The sequence below is a fragment of the Brienomyrus brachyistius genome, chromosome 10, assembly GCF_023856365.1.
Source record: "Brienomyrus brachyistius isolate T26 chromosome 10, BBRACH_0.4, whole genome shotgun sequence".
In the NCBI taxonomy this organism is placed as follows: domain Eukaryota; kingdom Metazoa; phylum Chordata; class Actinopteri; order Osteoglossiformes; family Mormyridae; genus Brienomyrus; species Brienomyrus brachyistius.
The window spans coordinates 2,580,133-2,597,160 of record NC_064542.1 but is presented as its reverse complement, the minus strand read 5'-3'; the positions used below and the strand labels follow the sequence as shown (position 1 = coordinate 2,597,160).

The 17,028-nt window shown below is 41.0% G+C and overlaps 1 protein-coding gene across 2 annotated transcripts; it reads left to right on the top strand.

Moving 5' to 3' along the window:
* The first annotated feature begins 64 nt into the window (after positions 1–64).
* Positions 65–16,975, top strand: f8 (coagulation factor VIII, procoagulant component). 2 transcript variants are annotated; one of them, XM_049029594.1, is made up of 25 exons: positions 65–337; positions 579–685; positions 1,386–1,508; positions 1,744–1,956; positions 2,035–2,211; positions 2,361–2,582; positions 3,192–3,441; positions 3,525–3,684; positions 4,369–4,456; positions 4,557–4,768; positions 4,881–5,031; positions 5,116–5,325; positions 7,333–8,515; positions 8,666–8,831; positions 9,039–9,251; positions 9,429–9,657; positions 9,854–10,036; positions 10,819–10,935; positions 11,203–11,274; positions 12,747–12,832; positions 13,461–13,616; positions 13,817–13,961; positions 14,154–14,302; positions 14,762–14,944; positions 15,500–16,975. In XM_049029594.1, the coding sequence occupies exons 1-25, from the start codon at positions 195–197 to the stop codon at positions 15,647–15,649; spliced, it is 5,088 nt and encodes a 1,695-aa protein (XP_048885551.1). In that variant the 5' UTR covers positions 65–194; the 3' UTR covers positions 15,650–16,975. The 2 variants fall into 2 exon arrangements, with proteins under 2 accessions (XP_048885551.1, XP_048885550.1); XM_049029593.1 differs by having other exon boundaries at positions 570–685.
* The last annotated feature ends 53 nt before the right edge of the window (positions 16,976–17,028 follow it).

Genomic DNA, 17,028 nt, shown 5'->3' with positions numbered 1-17,028 from the left:
CACCTCCCTATCAATTTTCCCTTCTGTCATTTCCTAATCTTCCTCTTTTTTCTACCCCGTAGTAAGTTTCCACTTAAACCACAAGTTCAGTGTTAGCTATAAGCTTTTACCTTGCGCTAGTGGCAGAAACCCTTCCAATGACTACATTAAGACAGATTTGTTCAGAATAACAGATCAATATTGGGAGATCCGCAATGAATATTCAGTTTATAATAATATTACTCAGTAGCTGTGTAGATCTATCCCGAAGCGTTGTAAGGGAGTTGTACATCGCTTCTGAGGAGATTGCATGGGATTACCGTGGCTCAGATAACCTGGACACGCGTTCAGATCAAAGGTAAAACATACAGTAATATTAATGTTAAAAACAGTCCTTTTAATCTTAGTACTAGGCAACTTAGCACATAATATTAAATGAATGCTGGATAGATAAAAAAAAAAAGCTACAATGTAAAACGTATGAACATGTGAAACCTGTGAAACACGATATATGTATTTATATGTACCGAATTAACCTATATTAATATGTGTAGCTCTTTCTTCTGTTCATGTTTAACATTGACTGTCAGTTTTTATAGGAGACAGCTTAATTCCAGGGATGGCTCCGAGCTGTATGTAAAAGCTATTTACCGAGAATACACAGATGCTACCTTCTCAACGCTTAAGGCCAGACCTTCGTCTAATGGTCAGTATATATCGACCCGTCGGAGGGGCATGGATACCGGCACATTCTGGGGTCCCGTTACCTTATATGCCGCCCTCTATCCGAAAAAGTCTATAATTCTGATCCGTCCCCGGCCGCTCGGTAACGTCGTGTACCGTGGGGGACCCGTAAAAATGCCTAGAAAATGACCAGCTTTAAATGTCCACAAATCTTTTACGGAAAGATGTCAAGTGAAAACACTCATGGAAAAAAAATACAAGAATAAAGTCCAAGCCATCAAGGAACACAAGTGCCTTAAATTATTTCATCCAAACAGAAAAGCGCATTTCTTGCAAGTAGCAAACATATTCAAAACGATATTGCTTGCTTTCCCCTCTCATATGCTTATTTGATATATTATGTTTTTGAGTCGGTTTTTATCCCGTTTTTTAAAGTAACGTTCTAGAAAAAAAAAATCTTTAACGCCGTGAACCGTTAAATGAGGGTTCTGCGATGTTTGAGATTTAAACGACTGAAACTTTTCTGTCTGAGGAGCAGTGCAAGATTTTTATTGTTTATTGTTTTCACGACAATGCCAAAAGTTATAAAGCACCATTTTAATGTTTTACCTGGAAAGAAACAATGGGTTTTTGATGCTTTAACTGGTTCGCTTAGTACCTTATGTAAACGTCCTGAGGCTAGTGCCATATCGTGAATTTCTGCTTTTACTTCTTTCTTTTAGGTATTCAAGGTCCAACAATAAGAGCTGAAGTCAATGACAAGGTCGTGGTTCATTTTAAAAATTTTGCATCCCAGTCCTACAGCATAAATCCCATTGGTATATCTTACTGGAAACAATCTGAAGGTAAGTTATGATAGTCTCCAAAGTAGCTGCAGAGAAATTAAAGAGGGTATATTAATCAGCTAAAGACAATTATAATATTACCCCCAAAAAGATGCAGATTTGAAAGAATTATTTAACGTACAGCCACATTTTCTGTGGCTTATGTTTTTCCAAACCCTTGAAACAACCGAGGTTGTTATTTGTAGCGAACTTATTCTTCATGACCCTCTACTAACTGAATGTGTACATTTTGCAGGAGTTGGGTATGATGATGCTACATCTGCCCAAGAGAAAGAAGACGATGCTGTTGTCTCTGGTGGTTATTACCGCTACGTTTGGGACATCCTGCCAGCCGACGGCCCCACAACAACGGATCCAGATTGTCTCACTTACTCATACTCCTCCCAGGTCGACGTGGTTCGAGACGTTAACTCTGGTCTCATCGGTGCTTTTCTCATCTGTAAAGCAGGTCAGACATACAGATTGCCTTCATGCTTCCATTGCGCCACTTAGAAACTTCAACTCTCGCCTTGATATCACCATGCAGGTTCTCTTACAAGTGATGGCCATCAAAAAATCCCAGAGTACATCCTACTTTTTGCCGTGTTTGATGAATCGAGGAGCTGGTACGGGGAATCGGGAATGTCATTGGAAAGATTCCAGAAGACTAGACAGAAAAAATTGTATCACACCATCAATGGATACGTCAACTCAACCCTACCAGGTCTACCCTTCCTTTACATTCAAAGCAATCTGCACATTTGATCACTCACCTTTACAGTAAATATAATAATCTTTATTAACAATGGAATGCTTGTCATGCATCTTCTTTCCACCACTGTATTTACAAAAATGCTGTTGTGATGTCTTTAGGTCTGAAGATTTGTCAAAAGAGCAATGTCTTCTGGCATTTGATTGGAATGGGCTCCTCTTCAGAAATCCACTCCATATATTTCCAGAAACACACACTACAAGTGAAAAACCATAGAAAGGTCTTTCTGGAAATGACGCCCATGACTTTTGTCACAGCAGAGATGAAGCCTGTGGGTGTTGGGAATTACATGATCTCTTGTCAGATCCACTCTCACCAGCTAGGTAAGAAGCATTCCATCAGTCTGTCCAACTTTGACAATAAATTAATAAACTAGCTATACATTTTTGAGAATTTTTTTCACAAATCTGATTTGAATCAAGGCGGCATGGTGGTGCAGTGGTTAGTACTGTCGCCTCACACCTCTGGGACCCGGGTTCGAGTCTCCGCCTGGGTTACATGTGTGTGGAGTTTGCATGTTCTCCCCATGTCGTCGGGGGGTTTCCTCCGGGTACTCCGGTTTCCCCCCACAGTCCAAAAACATGCAGAGGCTAATTGGACTTGCTAAATTGCCCGTAGGTGTGCATGTGTGAGTGAATGGTGTGTGAGTGTGCCCGGCGATGGGCTGGCCCCCCATCCTGGGTTGTTCCCTGCCTCATGCCCATTGCTTCTGGGATAGGCTCCGGATCCCCCGCAACCCAGTAGGATAAGCGGTTTGGAAAATGGATGGATTTGAATCAATTTATATGCACTGCACATTTCACAAATCCACAAAATGTGTCTCTTATTTGAACAAAAACTAATTTACGCATTATTTAGAAGCTATTACACAGAGAAAATGTTTCAACTACAGTGTATATGATCATTTATTCATCTATAACATCTCGTTCCAGCTGGCATGAATGCTCAGTTTACTGTCGAGGATTGCCCTGAAGCAGCACAGATTTCCAAAAAGTCTAATTTTATACAATCAGATGACTATGAGTATGATATATCCCTGGAGGGCTTAGTGTCCCCAATACTGATTAATTCTGGCCTGACCCCACGTTCTGCGGTAAAGCTAAAACCCAAGACATGGGTACATTACATTGCTGCTGAAGAGATTGTTTGGGACTACGCTCCGGAGCTCAGTGAAGCCGACAGGTAATGACAGCGGAGGAAAATCATTCATGCGCAACAGTGTTAGTTTCACAATTTAGCCTACTAATGTTGCCATTGCATTTCAGAAATTCAGACTACACGGTGCGGGCTCCCCAGCGTATTGGCAAAGAATACAAGAAGGCCGCATATGTCGAATACACTGATGCAAGTTTCCGGCAGCAAAAACCACCAAATGGTAGTTTGCTGGGGCCTGTGTTACGAGGAGAAGTGGATGACAAAATTAAGGTGACACAACGAAGGAACAGCTGGTGAAATGTTTGGGGTTTTTGAGATGAAGCTTGCATGGGGAATGGGACTCTCCAGAGTGAATGAAAAGAACAGGGAAATCTCTGTAATATCCTTAGTCAGTCATCTTTTCCTCAGCCGTCCTTGCAGCGGCTTACGTTAGCCTCTCTGTTTTGTTTATAAGCGAACCCCAAGATACAGGGGTCTAATGAAAGTGAAACATCTGACCTTAATTTGGATGTATTATATAAGTGGCTGGTAGCAATTAGTCAGTGTGACAAACGCCATGCCTCTCGTCCGTATAGTATTCAATCATTATGATTATATATTTTTTATTTTTTGAATATTGTATTTATGACCCTTAATTCCATTGCCTCTAGCTCCCATTTTATTCCTTAATTGAGTTTTTGGATTTTTTACTGCCTGCTTCAGCTTATTGCTGTTTTAGTTTTTACTATCATCTGTCTTCTCAGTTTTAACTGCTCTTTTACTGTGTAGCATATTGGGAGAGAGAAATGTGGTCTACAAATAAAATATTATTATTAATATTATATATTGCAGAAAGATTTTCAAAAGTTATTTTAAATTTTTTAGATGACAAATGAACTTCGCTGCATCCTGACGCTGTTCATTTTGAACATGCATTAATGCAATATTTTTGTTTTCTTCTCACCGCTCAATCAGATTGTATTCAAAAACCTGGCAAGTGTACCTTTCAACATTTATCCTAACGGGCTTACCAGCATCTCCCCATTTGGAAGCCGAGCCAACGGTAAGGTCGCCTGAATGGATATCGTGTAGGTTTATGAAGCTGCGGAACTCAGCAATCGCTGGTCTTATTAGCCCACTTACTTGCATGTCTCCATCTACAGTGATAGACCTAAGGAACTATCCCGTGATGCCAAACGATACCTTTGTGTATATATGGAGAATCACAGCGGATGATGGACCCACTAAGGCTGATCCGCGATGCCTCACCCGTCTCTACAAGAGCACCATCAACCCTGTCCGCGACCTGGCCGCAGGCCTCGTTGGTCCACTGGTTGTGTGCTACAGGAAGACACTGGATAAAAGAGGCAATGTGGTAAGAAGCAGTACATACCTCCAAGATCCGGAATGCCCATACAGCGGTACAGGCCTTCATCTCCACTCTTACTCATTTTTATGTGATCTTCATGACATACTTTTTGCCCCAGTTAATGTCAGACAAAGAGAAGCACTTGATGTTCACGGTTTTTGATGAAAACCAAAGCTGGTATATAGATGATAATATTCAAAAGTATGTTCAAGATCCATCCAAAGTGGATCCCGCTGATCCTGATTTCTACAGATCCAACGTAATGTACAGTAAGTATGTGGAGCACTATATTCCAGTCATTTTTCAGATATAAGCTTCCCAAGCATTTTACTTACGTCGAGTTTCTGCCACAGATGTGAATGGCCTCATGTTCAACAACCTGAACTTCGTCACCTGTCTGGGAGATGTCACCTTCTGGCATGTGCTGAATGTGGGCACCCAGAGTGACTTCCTGTCGGTGTACTTCATGGGAAATACCTTTGAACGAGACAAAGTATATGAAACAGTCCTCACTCTCTTTCCTATGAATGGAGAGACAGTCAGTATGGAAATGGAGACTGTGGGTAAGATCACTGAATTTACTTTTTAATTGATTTGGATCTATGGAGAACTGTATTTGTCTCTTCATTCTCTCATCCCATATTATTACTAACTGCATTATCTCTTTTCATTCACAAAACTGATGCAATAAGAAATTAAATTTCACCTTCCCCTTCCAGTGATGACTGCAGTGCTTTCTTTTCCTTTAAGTTCCGTTGACCAATTTAACTTGCTTCCCTCTCATAACTGTCAAACACTGTTAGCAAAATTAAGTCCATTAACTGTCCTTTCAATATCCTACCCACTTATCTATTTAAATAGGTACTACTCACCATTGGCCTAGTGACTCTGGCCATAAATAATCGCTGACTTGCAGATGGTTTAGTTCCCCCCTTATGTAGTGGTTTCCCTGTTGCTGAAAAAAACGTAACCTGGACTCTACAATACTACCCAATTATAGCCCCATCTCCAATCTCTCCTATCCTATCCAAGATTACAGAAAAAAAGTCTTCTCCTAGTTGTCTTCCTATTTCAGCCAGCATAACATCATGGAGAGGTATCAGCCAGGTTTTAGGGACTTATTACTCTCTGTTAACTCTGGTTCCTGTGTCTTGATTTTGCTGGATCTTAGCTCGGCTTTTAACAAAGTCAGCCACGACATTCTCCCAGACTGACTCAAGTGTGGAATAGATATTCAGGGCACTGCCCTAGACTGGCTCACTTCCTGTCTTAACGATAAAGGTTTACGGTTAAGATCAGCAAGATGTCTTCTTTATTAGTGCCAATTAACTATGGTGTTTCTTTTGTACTTGATCTGTCTTCATCATGGTCTACATTTTTAATTAAATTTAAATTCACCCTATTATGCACTATTATACATCCATCCATCCACCCATCCATCCATTTTCCGACCTGCTTATCCTACCGGGTCGCGGGGGGTCCAGAGCCTATCCCAGAAGCAATGGGCACAAGGCAGGGAACAATCCAGGACGGGGGGCAAGCCAATTGCAGCACTATTATACAATCATGTCCTAAAATTATTTTATTTTGTTAAGTAGCAGTTGAGTTGCATTAATGTTTTTGTATGTCTTGTTAGTTTTAATTATCTTTTTTGTACAGCACATTGGATTAACAGTTGTTATTTTTAAATGTGCTATATAAATAAACTACACTTGACATCACATTTAGCTCTAAAAATCGGTACACAATCTTCCTGATTGTGTTTTTAAGTAATTTGGTAAAATTCAACAGAACACATAGTTCTGAGTGTCTCATTTAGTTTGAGTATAAAAAGTCCGTAGATAACTATGTATTTTTTTTTTTTATTGTATAAACAGAATGGTTAAGTGATTGTTTTACCAAAGAAAGCAGAATTCAGCAAAGCAACATTTTTTTTAATGAATCAGTTAATTTATCATCATTATTATTATCTTTAAATACTTATTCATTTCTGAAATATTGCAATATTTTTTCAGGATATTCTGTTTCTGTAATGTGTCCTTTTTTAAAATCTGTTTGCACCACATTTACTTACTTGCCCTATAGGTTCTGTCTTTTACGGAAGGAGATTAGGGCCACCATGAAAATATTGTTTGAATTCGAATGAATTTAATCTCAGAATTCTGACTTTAGAAAAAAAAGAATTCTGAAATTAAAGTCAGAATTCTGAGATTAAAGTCAGAATTCTGAGAAAAAAGTCAGAATTCAAATAATATTTTCATGGTGGCCCTAATACTCTTCCGTAGTCTTTGCACTTTGTCTGTTTGCTACTATATTTATGTTAATCTGTGCAGTATGTTCATGCTGCTGTATGCAACAGAATTTTCTCCTGGGAATCAATAAGGTCCATCTTCATTTTAAAAATGCACAAGTCAATACCAAGCAGATCTCTGCGCTCAAAGACTACACCTAGTGGTTAGAACAATAAAAAACAATTTTTGTTGTGCCATGGCCACCTATGAAACTGCATTAATGCTTTAAGCTGCAAGTGGCTTCTGTTAACATCAAACCACTTTGCTGTGTAAATGCAGGTGAATGGGAGATTGGTGCTTTTGATCCCAGTGCCAAAAACCGTGGCATGAGTGCCAAGTACACGGTGAAAGACTGTGACCGGAATCATCCATTGTTCGATGACAGCGATTACCTTGAAGAGTATATTCAACAAAATATTGGCAGAAGTGCTGGTCGAAAGAACAGGACCCTGGCAGTCAGACTGTGCAGAAAGCCAATAGATAAAAACACCTCGACTTCTGCAAGGAAAAACACTACAGAGGACTCCCACATTCACCCATTCTGTGAAATCACCTACATCTCACTCAGCCCAAATGGCCAGAGTGAAGTCGAGGGTGACATTCCTGAGGACGTCCTACGAGAGGTGCTGAGACAGAAGCACCCTGTGATCTTGCAAAGTGGTAATGAAAACCATTTACCCCTTGATTCTATGGGGACGCACCACAAATTTACACCTGAGCCCAGCAAGGCGCCTGGGAAGCTGAAGAAGAGAACTCTGTCCGACCCCATATTTGGCGGCGCTTTGACTGATGTGCCTATAACCACTCCATCAGAAACAGAGGATGAAGACAGGAGTGTTGAAAGTCCAATTTTAGACACAGCACCACCACTGTTTAAAGAAAAGGACACTCAGCCCCTAAATGAAGATCACACAAGTTCAGAGGATCTTAACATGGGTTCCGGTTTCAACAAACAACTCAACAGGTCAGAGGCAGCCTCAAGCACTGACCACGTTGAGCATAAAAATAACCACACTATTTTGGTGAGGTCCGCTATAGACACAGAGCTACGCAACAGGCAGAGGGGATCTGGTCCACTGAGAATGGAAAGAGGAGTAGAAGACATTGCTAGCAGAAAGATGATGACCAAGGCGCAGCAGAAGGCAATGCTGGAGGAAAAGAATTTGATTCCAGAACAGGACGATATAATCGAAGACGATGGCGTTGAAGATCCTACAAAGGATCTCGATGAAGTGTTTTCAGCGCTGCACCCTTCGGCGAACACATCGAATAGCAGAAACATCACCAGGAGTGATTCATTTTTTGAGTATGACGACTACACAACTGAAAAAGATGAGCTCAATGAAATAAATTCATTAGGCCTCAGAGCTACTGATGGAAAATATCGAAACTATTATATCGCTGCAGTAGAAGTCATGTGGGATTATGGATTGAAGAAACGGCATCAGGTCATGAAAGCAAGGTAAAAAATTTGTCTCAAGTGGAAAAAGAACATGTAGAAATGTAAACAAAAATGCGTTCATGCTCAAGATTAGACCATTTAGGTTTTATCAATTACCATGTCATTTTGAGGTTGGCTGCTGGTACACTCCACTTCCACTCTCATCAACAGGGACATGCTCAGAGCAAAACGGATGTACCTGCCCGAGTACAAAAAGGTGGTGTTCCGCGCATACTTGGACCAAGATTTCAGGTACCCAGCACCACGAGGAGAGCTAGAGGAACATCTTGGAATCATGGGTCCGGTGATTAAAACAGAGATCAATGACGTTCTTATAGTGAGTGTGAAGTACCTATCTTCCAAGTAAACTTGATATATCGTCAAGATATTCTTATAATATTCTTTGTTTCTCTTGTGTGGGTTTATTGTTACTGTCTGTGGGGATACAGTAATCCTATTGGATTTTAATGAATCTAGTGCATGAAGAATTCTTTTTTTTTTATCAGAAGGAATTTTTTGGATGTAACCTTCTTCTCGTTTTCAGGTGACGTTTAAGAATCTTGCTTCAAAGCCGTTCTCTTTCCACCTTCATGGGATCTTTGAAAAAGGTCAGGGGGAGGAGAATGAGGAAACTAATGCAGAGGCTGTTCAGCCCAATGAGGTGCGGGTATATCGCCGGAAGATCACAAAGAGACAAGGACCGTCCTCTAAGGAGTTCGACTGCAAATCGTGGGCTTACTATTCCAACCTCAACATGGCAAGTGTTACAGTCATCCATTATCATTATGTGTACCAACTAGGAACCATATTCAAACTGCATTATGTGTAACATATTTGGATGTTCTCCTTCAATAACACAGTGTCTTTTTCCTTTGCTCCATGAATTAATACAATGTATATGTTCTTGTGTGCATATAATATTCACGTTTCACAGGAGAGGGATGTCAACTCAGGACTCATCGGTCCCCTAATTGTTTGCAAGCCTAATACACTTCACCCTATTGACAACATCGACTTGAATGTCCAGGAGTTCCACCTGCTCTTCACCATATTTGACGAAACCAAAAGCTGGTATTTTGAAGAAAATATCAACCGGTTCTGCCCTCCACCCTGCAGTTTAAGGAGAAATGACCCCTGGTTCGAATCTGGGAACAAGTTCTCCGGTGAGACGTTGTGTTGGGCTTATATGTGCAGCATGTATGATTACATAGTCTGTGGTCTTGATGCACATTGCAATCTTTCTGACACATATTATTAACAGCCAAGGTACCGACATAAACCTTCATTATTTAAAGAGCTAACAAACAAGTTCTATGTCTCATATCTGCATTTGTTTGAGGTTCTGGTCCTTCTCCACAGCCATCAACGGCTACACAGCAGAGACCCTCCCTGGCCTGCTGGTGACGCAGCATCAAAGGATCCGTTGGCACCTGCTGAATATGGGTGGCAGTGGGGAGCTGCACGCTGTCCATTTTCATGGGCTCCCCTTCACTGTGCGCAGCGACCAAGAGCACCGCATGGGCATTTACAGCTTATACCCTGGTAAAACACTGGACAGACACCAATCGAGCCAATAGCCAATGATCCCCCCATGGTACAACTTGAACTTTCCATCTGCAATTGTGTCTGCCTATTTTATATATATATATATATATATATATATATATATATATATATATATATATATATATATATATATATATATATATATATATATATATATATATAATTTTTTTATTGAATGGTAGAACTTTCTGTGCACATTTCTCATGTTTCCCAAACATATACTATATATTATTTGTTTTTGTAATCTGGGGTCTCTACAAAATGTTGGGCCGCCAGAATCTGCCAGGGTGTCCATACCCCTCCGACGCCCCTGCATACAATCTCCTGGACCCGTTTTAATATGTATAGGAAGTGATTGAAAAGCTAATTTCCAAAACTCATTTAGTCCATGGGATACGTGGGTGGGATAAGTCTGTGAGTGCCATTTTTGCGGATTCATGAGTTTTGGAGATTTAACAAAAGTTCTTTGTAGAATTACATGAGGATTGAGTGAGTTTTGGTTCCCAATACTGTAACGTATGAAGAGGAAGTCTGATATTGACAGTCTCATGTCAAGAACAACAAAAAAAGGGACTGAGTGAGTTTTGGAAATTTGCTCTTCGATTTGCATGCTTTAGTTAGCTGGGTGGAGGATAATTGACTCATCTGAGTCATTTGTGTTATGCTTCATATGAGAATAATATCAACACCAGCTGAAAAAGCAGTTTATTTTTGAAGAACAGATTTCTCATGCTGTATTGGCCTCTGTTCCCCATCAGGTGTGTTTGGGACTGTAGAAATGAGGCCAGTGATGGCAGGAACCTGGATGGCTGAATGTTCCATTGGGGAACATCAGCTGTCGGGAATGAGAGCCAAGCTGCTGGTCTACAGTCCACGTATGAGTCAATTGCTTACCTTTCTGTCTATTGCTTACCTTTCTGTCTGCCAAACATTAGTACATCTCTCAGTAAATAGGTCACTTTTGGTGGGCTGTTTATTATGGAAAATAGTTGTAATTAATTTGGGACAAAGGCAAGGTTGCTTCAGGAACTAAACAATAAAACCAGATCACATCAAGTACTGTGCGGAGACTAGAGTTTTTTAGGGCTTGACGTTTCTGTGACAATGGGGATGCAGGACATGATTTCACATTTATCTCACAGAGTGCATTGAACCGCTGGGAATGCGGACAGGAAGGATTTCAGATAGCCAAATCACGGACTCTGGACACTACGGTAAGAGATACTGAAAGTAATGGAACTCAGGACTCATTAAGACAGACAGGGAACCGTGGCGATAATGCAACGGACTGCCAGAGGAGCTCAGACAGCTGCACCAGTATTATGCGTTTTGATGTGCTTTTTGCAAAAAAACACACCCATGCTGGTAACATTTTAGGTGATGGGACACATATAATATACTATTATAATATTAATTATGTATTAATGGACTACAGTTAAATAAAGTCTGTTACATGCTGACCTCATGTTAATTCATCATTTATGAACCGTGATGCATGTTTTATCTTAAGCTGTTACTTTTTGTTAAGAAACCTTCATGAACTACTGAAGGAACAAGTAATGAATAACAAGTGAGAAATACTGATCTCATGTTTGTTCATAGGGGCGGCATGGTGGTGCAGTGGTTAGCACTGTTGCCTCACACCTCTGGGACCCGGGTTCGAGTCTCCGCCTGGGTCACATGTGTGTGGAGTTTGCATGTTCTCCCCATGTCATCGTGGGGTTTCCTCCGGTTTCCCCCCACAGTCCAAAGACATGCTGAGGCTAATTGGACTTGCTAAATTGCCCGTAGGAGTGAGTGTGTGAGTGAATGGTGTGTGAGTGAATGGTGTGTGAGTGTGCTCTGCGATGGGCTGGCCCCCCATCCTGGGCTGTTCCCTGCCTCATGCCCATCCGGACCCCCCGTGACCCAGTAGGAAAAGCGGTTTAGAAAATGGATGGATGGATGGATGTTTGTTCATTAATCATTAATCAATCATGATGCCTCTTATCTGAGGAAGTGACTTTGTGATTTGTTCATGATTTGTACTCACAGTACTAGTATCTGAGTTAATATCAAGTTTTTGTGCCCCGTCAAGTAAAGTGTTACCCAAGTATTACTTGTAATGACTGAGGTACCTAAATATAATAAATCACTGAAGGAATTTATGTATTCTTGGTTAAGTTTGGACGATTTATACATAAGCTGAATAAATCTACATTTGATAACAGTTCATATTGGATGCAGCAATATTTTGTTGTATGGTTTTATCCATCCATTTTCCAAACCGCTTATCCTATTGGGTCACGGGGGGTCCGGAGCCTATCCCGGAAGCAATGGGCACGAGGCTGGGAACAACCCAGGATGGGGGGCCAGCCCATCGCAGGGCACACTCACACACCATTCACTCACACATACACACCTATGGGCAATTTAGCAAATCCAATTAGCCTCAGCATGTTTTTGGACTGTGGGGGGAAACCGGAGTACCCGGAGGAAACCCCACGACGACATGGGGAGAACATGCAAACTCCACACACATGTGACCCAGGCGGAGATTCGAACCCAGGTACCAGAGGTGTGAGGCAACAGTGCTAACCACTGCGCCACCATGCCGCCTGTATGGTTTTATGTTCCTATGAATTTGGTTGGATCCTGTTGCTTTTATCAAGCTTCACACCTTGGTTTGCTTGTCTTGTTTTTCAAGGTGATTGGGAGGCCAGACTGGCCAGACTGGAACTGGCCGGCTCAGTGAACGCCTGGAGCGGCATAAACAGGATGTCCTGGATTCAGGTGCAGTTGGGCGGCCAGTCTGAAGCACCTAGCAGTGTCATCAATTATTTATATACATTTTATAAATGGTATTAAAATAAACTGTAGCAAAATTGAATTTCTAATTATGATCTATTGTAATATCTTTCTTTTCATCGGGCTTGTCATAACAATCACACTGGATTTACACCTCCTTGTGTTACTTGGACAAATGACAGAATAGAACAGATGTGGATAATTCAGGTCCAGATAGTAAAAATCAGACCGGGATTTTGTTTCAACCAACCAGTTGAATACTCTGTGACTGTGACTCTTTATGCTCAACTGGTTGGTTGAAACAAAATCCCGGTCTGAATTTTTACTCTCTGGAGCTGAACTAGGCACCTCTGTGAAAGATTGGATTTTTATCCTCCTGCCAGCTTAAATTGAAGCTAAATTTAAGTTTGTTCCTACCTTTAATTACTGTTAGTAGTCATCCATGAAGCATCTGTGCTGCAGAAACCTGGACATAAGATACATGCTGTAACATAAAATACTGACATGCATAAAATCCAGCTGTAACATAATATTCAATCACCATTCATTGGCATGCAGCATACAAAAGGCTTGCTGAGTAATGTTCATCCTGAAAACCACTTCCTTCATCTAGGTGGATCTTAAGAGGCCGATGCTAGTTCACAAGATTCGTACACAGGGCGCGACACACGGCCTCTCTGAGAGTTTCATCGTGATGTACAACGTCTCATACAGTCAGGACAGTGTGACGTGGAAAACATACAAAGGGAAAAGCACTAAACCAACAATGGTGGGTATTTCACACAAATCAGGAAACCAGACAGTAGCACCTAGGCCAGTACTTCCTGTTTCAAATACAAAATCTTTATTATGACCCATACTTGCAATCCAAAACTGAGGCTGTGCGTCCTTAGCTGAAAAATGGAGCCTGTATTGTTGTAGGATTTTTTGTGCATCAGCTGCAGACAGAATGTATGTTTCCCTATTCAGATATTCACTGGAAACATAGATGGTTCCAGGATCAAGGAGAACTTCTTTTCCCCTCCAATCCTCGGCCGCTACATCAGAGTGCATCCTATAGAATACAACAAACGCCCAACCCTTCGCATGGAGCTTTACGGCTGTGATCTGAATAGTGAGTCACCGGTGTCACACCTAGAGATCAGGGCCATAAAGCTAATGATTGACATCACGTTTGCCTTGCCCCAGCAACAACCTTGTAAAAATAGTTCAGAAGATAGTTGTCAGTATGGACCTTTTACGTATCCCACTTGTAACATTCTATAGCACAAAGGGTTGTAGAAGATGTGTGTCATTCTTTTGCCAGGCTGCTCAATGCCCATGGGAATGGAAAAGATGCAGATTCCCAACCACAGCATCAGTGCATCATCCTTCTTGCATAAGTTATTCTTGTCCTGGAGCCCTTCTCTTGCCCGTCTAAACTTAGATGGCGCTGCTAATGCTTGGAGACCCAAGGTATCCCTTCACAGCTTCTGCTGTCCTTTTTTTCTACTTGAATTTAAGCCGTTTATCTTCTCCACAATTTGTATGAATGTGCCAGGATTCACCTCTTCCAGTATTCATCTTGTAATTGAACGTTTAGATGTTTGATGTTGCCACTGTTAGCATTTTAATTTCCCCACAGGATTTAATTAACTCTATCTATGTGTCCATCTGCCTGTCCACAGGTGGAAAGTTCAGGTTCAGAAAGTAAAAATCCAAACCAAGATTTTGTTTCAGCTAGTTGAATCTAAAAAGTCACAGTGACAGAGTAATCAACTGACATCGTTGGAACAAAATCTTGGTCCGGATTTTCACTTTCTGGACCTGAATTTTACACCTCTGCCTAATTAGTATTAACTATATTTATGATGCAGTGCTACATTTTGTACATTTTGGGCTAATTGAGTGTGCCTGTTTTCCAACCCTCTTTAGACTAATAACCCTTATGAATGGATCCAGGTGGATTTCATGAGAGTGAAGAAGGTGACAGGGGTGGTCACCCAAGGGGCCCGGTCTTTCCTGACCCACATGATGGTCACAGAGTTCACTGTATCAGTGAGCAACAACGGTCGTGTCTGGACCAGCGTGCTAGAGGAGGATACGAAAATGGAAAAGGTTAAATTGCTGCATATTCCTCCCAATAGAAACACAGCTGGACATCACAGACATAACAACTCTTCTTACAACTCAGAAACATTCTTTTACCAATTTAAGTGAATGATATATTCCTTGGGGCAGCATGGCGGTGCAGTGGTTAGCACTGTTGCCTCCCACCTCTGGGACCGGCGTTCGAGTCTCTGCCTGGGTCACATATGTGCGGAGTTTGCATGTTCTCCCCATGTTGTCGTGGGGATTCCTCCAGGTACTCCGGTTTCCCCCCCCACAGTCCAAAAAACATGCTGAGGCTAATTGGACTTGCTAAATTGCCCATAGGAATGCAGGTGAGAGTGAATGGTGTGTGAGTGTGCCCTGCAATGGGCTGGCCCCCCATCTTGGGTTGTTCCCTGCCTCGTGCCCATTGCTTCCGGGATAGGCTCCGGACCCCCCGCGACCCAGTAGGATAAGCGGTTTGGAAAATGGATGGATGGATGGATGGATATATTCCTTGCTTTTAAATGGTCACACAAAAAGGTAGGAAGAAAAATTAAGCTGCCCTTTATTTTCCTCTAGGTCTTCCAAGGGAATGACAGATATGATGAAGAAGCTCTGAATGTATTTGAACCGCCGCTGTTCACCAGATACATCCGAATCCAGCCCAGAGGCTGGTATAACGAGATTGCCTTGCGTCTTGAGTTTCTGGGATGCGACACGCAAGAGTGACATATAATCCACATAAAAAGTGACTTGTAGCTGCATGTATGTTACAGTGACCTACTGTACAGTAGCAACACTGACAACTTAGCATGATCAGACTACATTAACAACCCACCCATTTTATTGGTTTATATTAGCAGTGATCTTAACAGGAAATAGCCTAATTTTATTTTTAAAAAGCACTGCTGGCAGCTTTTGGCTGTGTGGATTTTTCCTGAAAACAATTATGTGAAATATGACTGATGATTTGTGGTTTGTTCACATCTTGTTCCATACTGGCTTTGATGTTACCATGAATATGATATTTTAACTCTTTTAAATTTGTATTTTTTGGGAATGCTGTAAATATAGTATTCAGCGTGTGACCCGCAAACTTTTTAGCATGCGGAATAGTTTTTTGAACAAACACAAAATTACACATACTACAACACGGTAAACATACACCATATATTGTGTGCATTATGCCTAACATAATATAACCAAAGGGGCATTTTCCTCACTATTCTGGCAGCAATGAATGTAGCTTTTTACACAAGAAACATGTTGATATTTCATGATTAGAAAAGCAAGATGACTTCAGCGGAATTCTACTTTATGCACTTAACATAAGAAAATACACTCAGAATAACTATACAAACGAGAGGAGGCCATTCGGCCCATCAACACCCAGTAATGTAAAACCTCAGCAATATTTTTCATGGAATATTTTTGTCCTGTAGTTTATATGTAACTGAATTATTTGGCCTCCTATAACATATAGTAGAGAATCAGAAATATAAGTTTGATTCTAAGATGTATTTATTTAGCAGGCGTTTCTCTCCAAAGTGGCATAGATCTGAAAACAACTGGGAGTTAAGTATGTTACTCAAGGGCCCAAAGGTGAAATCATTCTGCTGCCCCTAGGATTTGACCTGGTGATCTTGCTTATACAGATTTCTGAGAAATAGCCACTGTCCCGCAACCATTTACCACGGTATTAACGTAACTAGGACTGCTCTGTGGCTCACTTCCTTGACGGGCAAAGATAACCATTTGAGTGAAAACATTTGTCTTTCTGCTTGCTGTTCTTTTGCTACCAGAAAAGTAGCAAAGGCAGAGGAAAGATTATCGGGTTTGGCAAAAACAGTCTAATTCCGTTTTCCGTTTCCCATTGAAACTATTACATAAACTGCAAGATTGTTTTCACAGCTTATCTACTTTGAATTCTGGAGATGCCTTGGCAACTATTGTTCAGTCGTAATGTTGCCTTTCTGTTTTACTTGTAACCCTTGTTAAATAATTGCTTTGCTATGAAATTAAGTTTTATTAACATTAAACGTGTAAATCATTGTGTTTAATTGTCTGGTTGATGTGTGCAGGGTGGGATTAACAATTCCTGTCTCAGA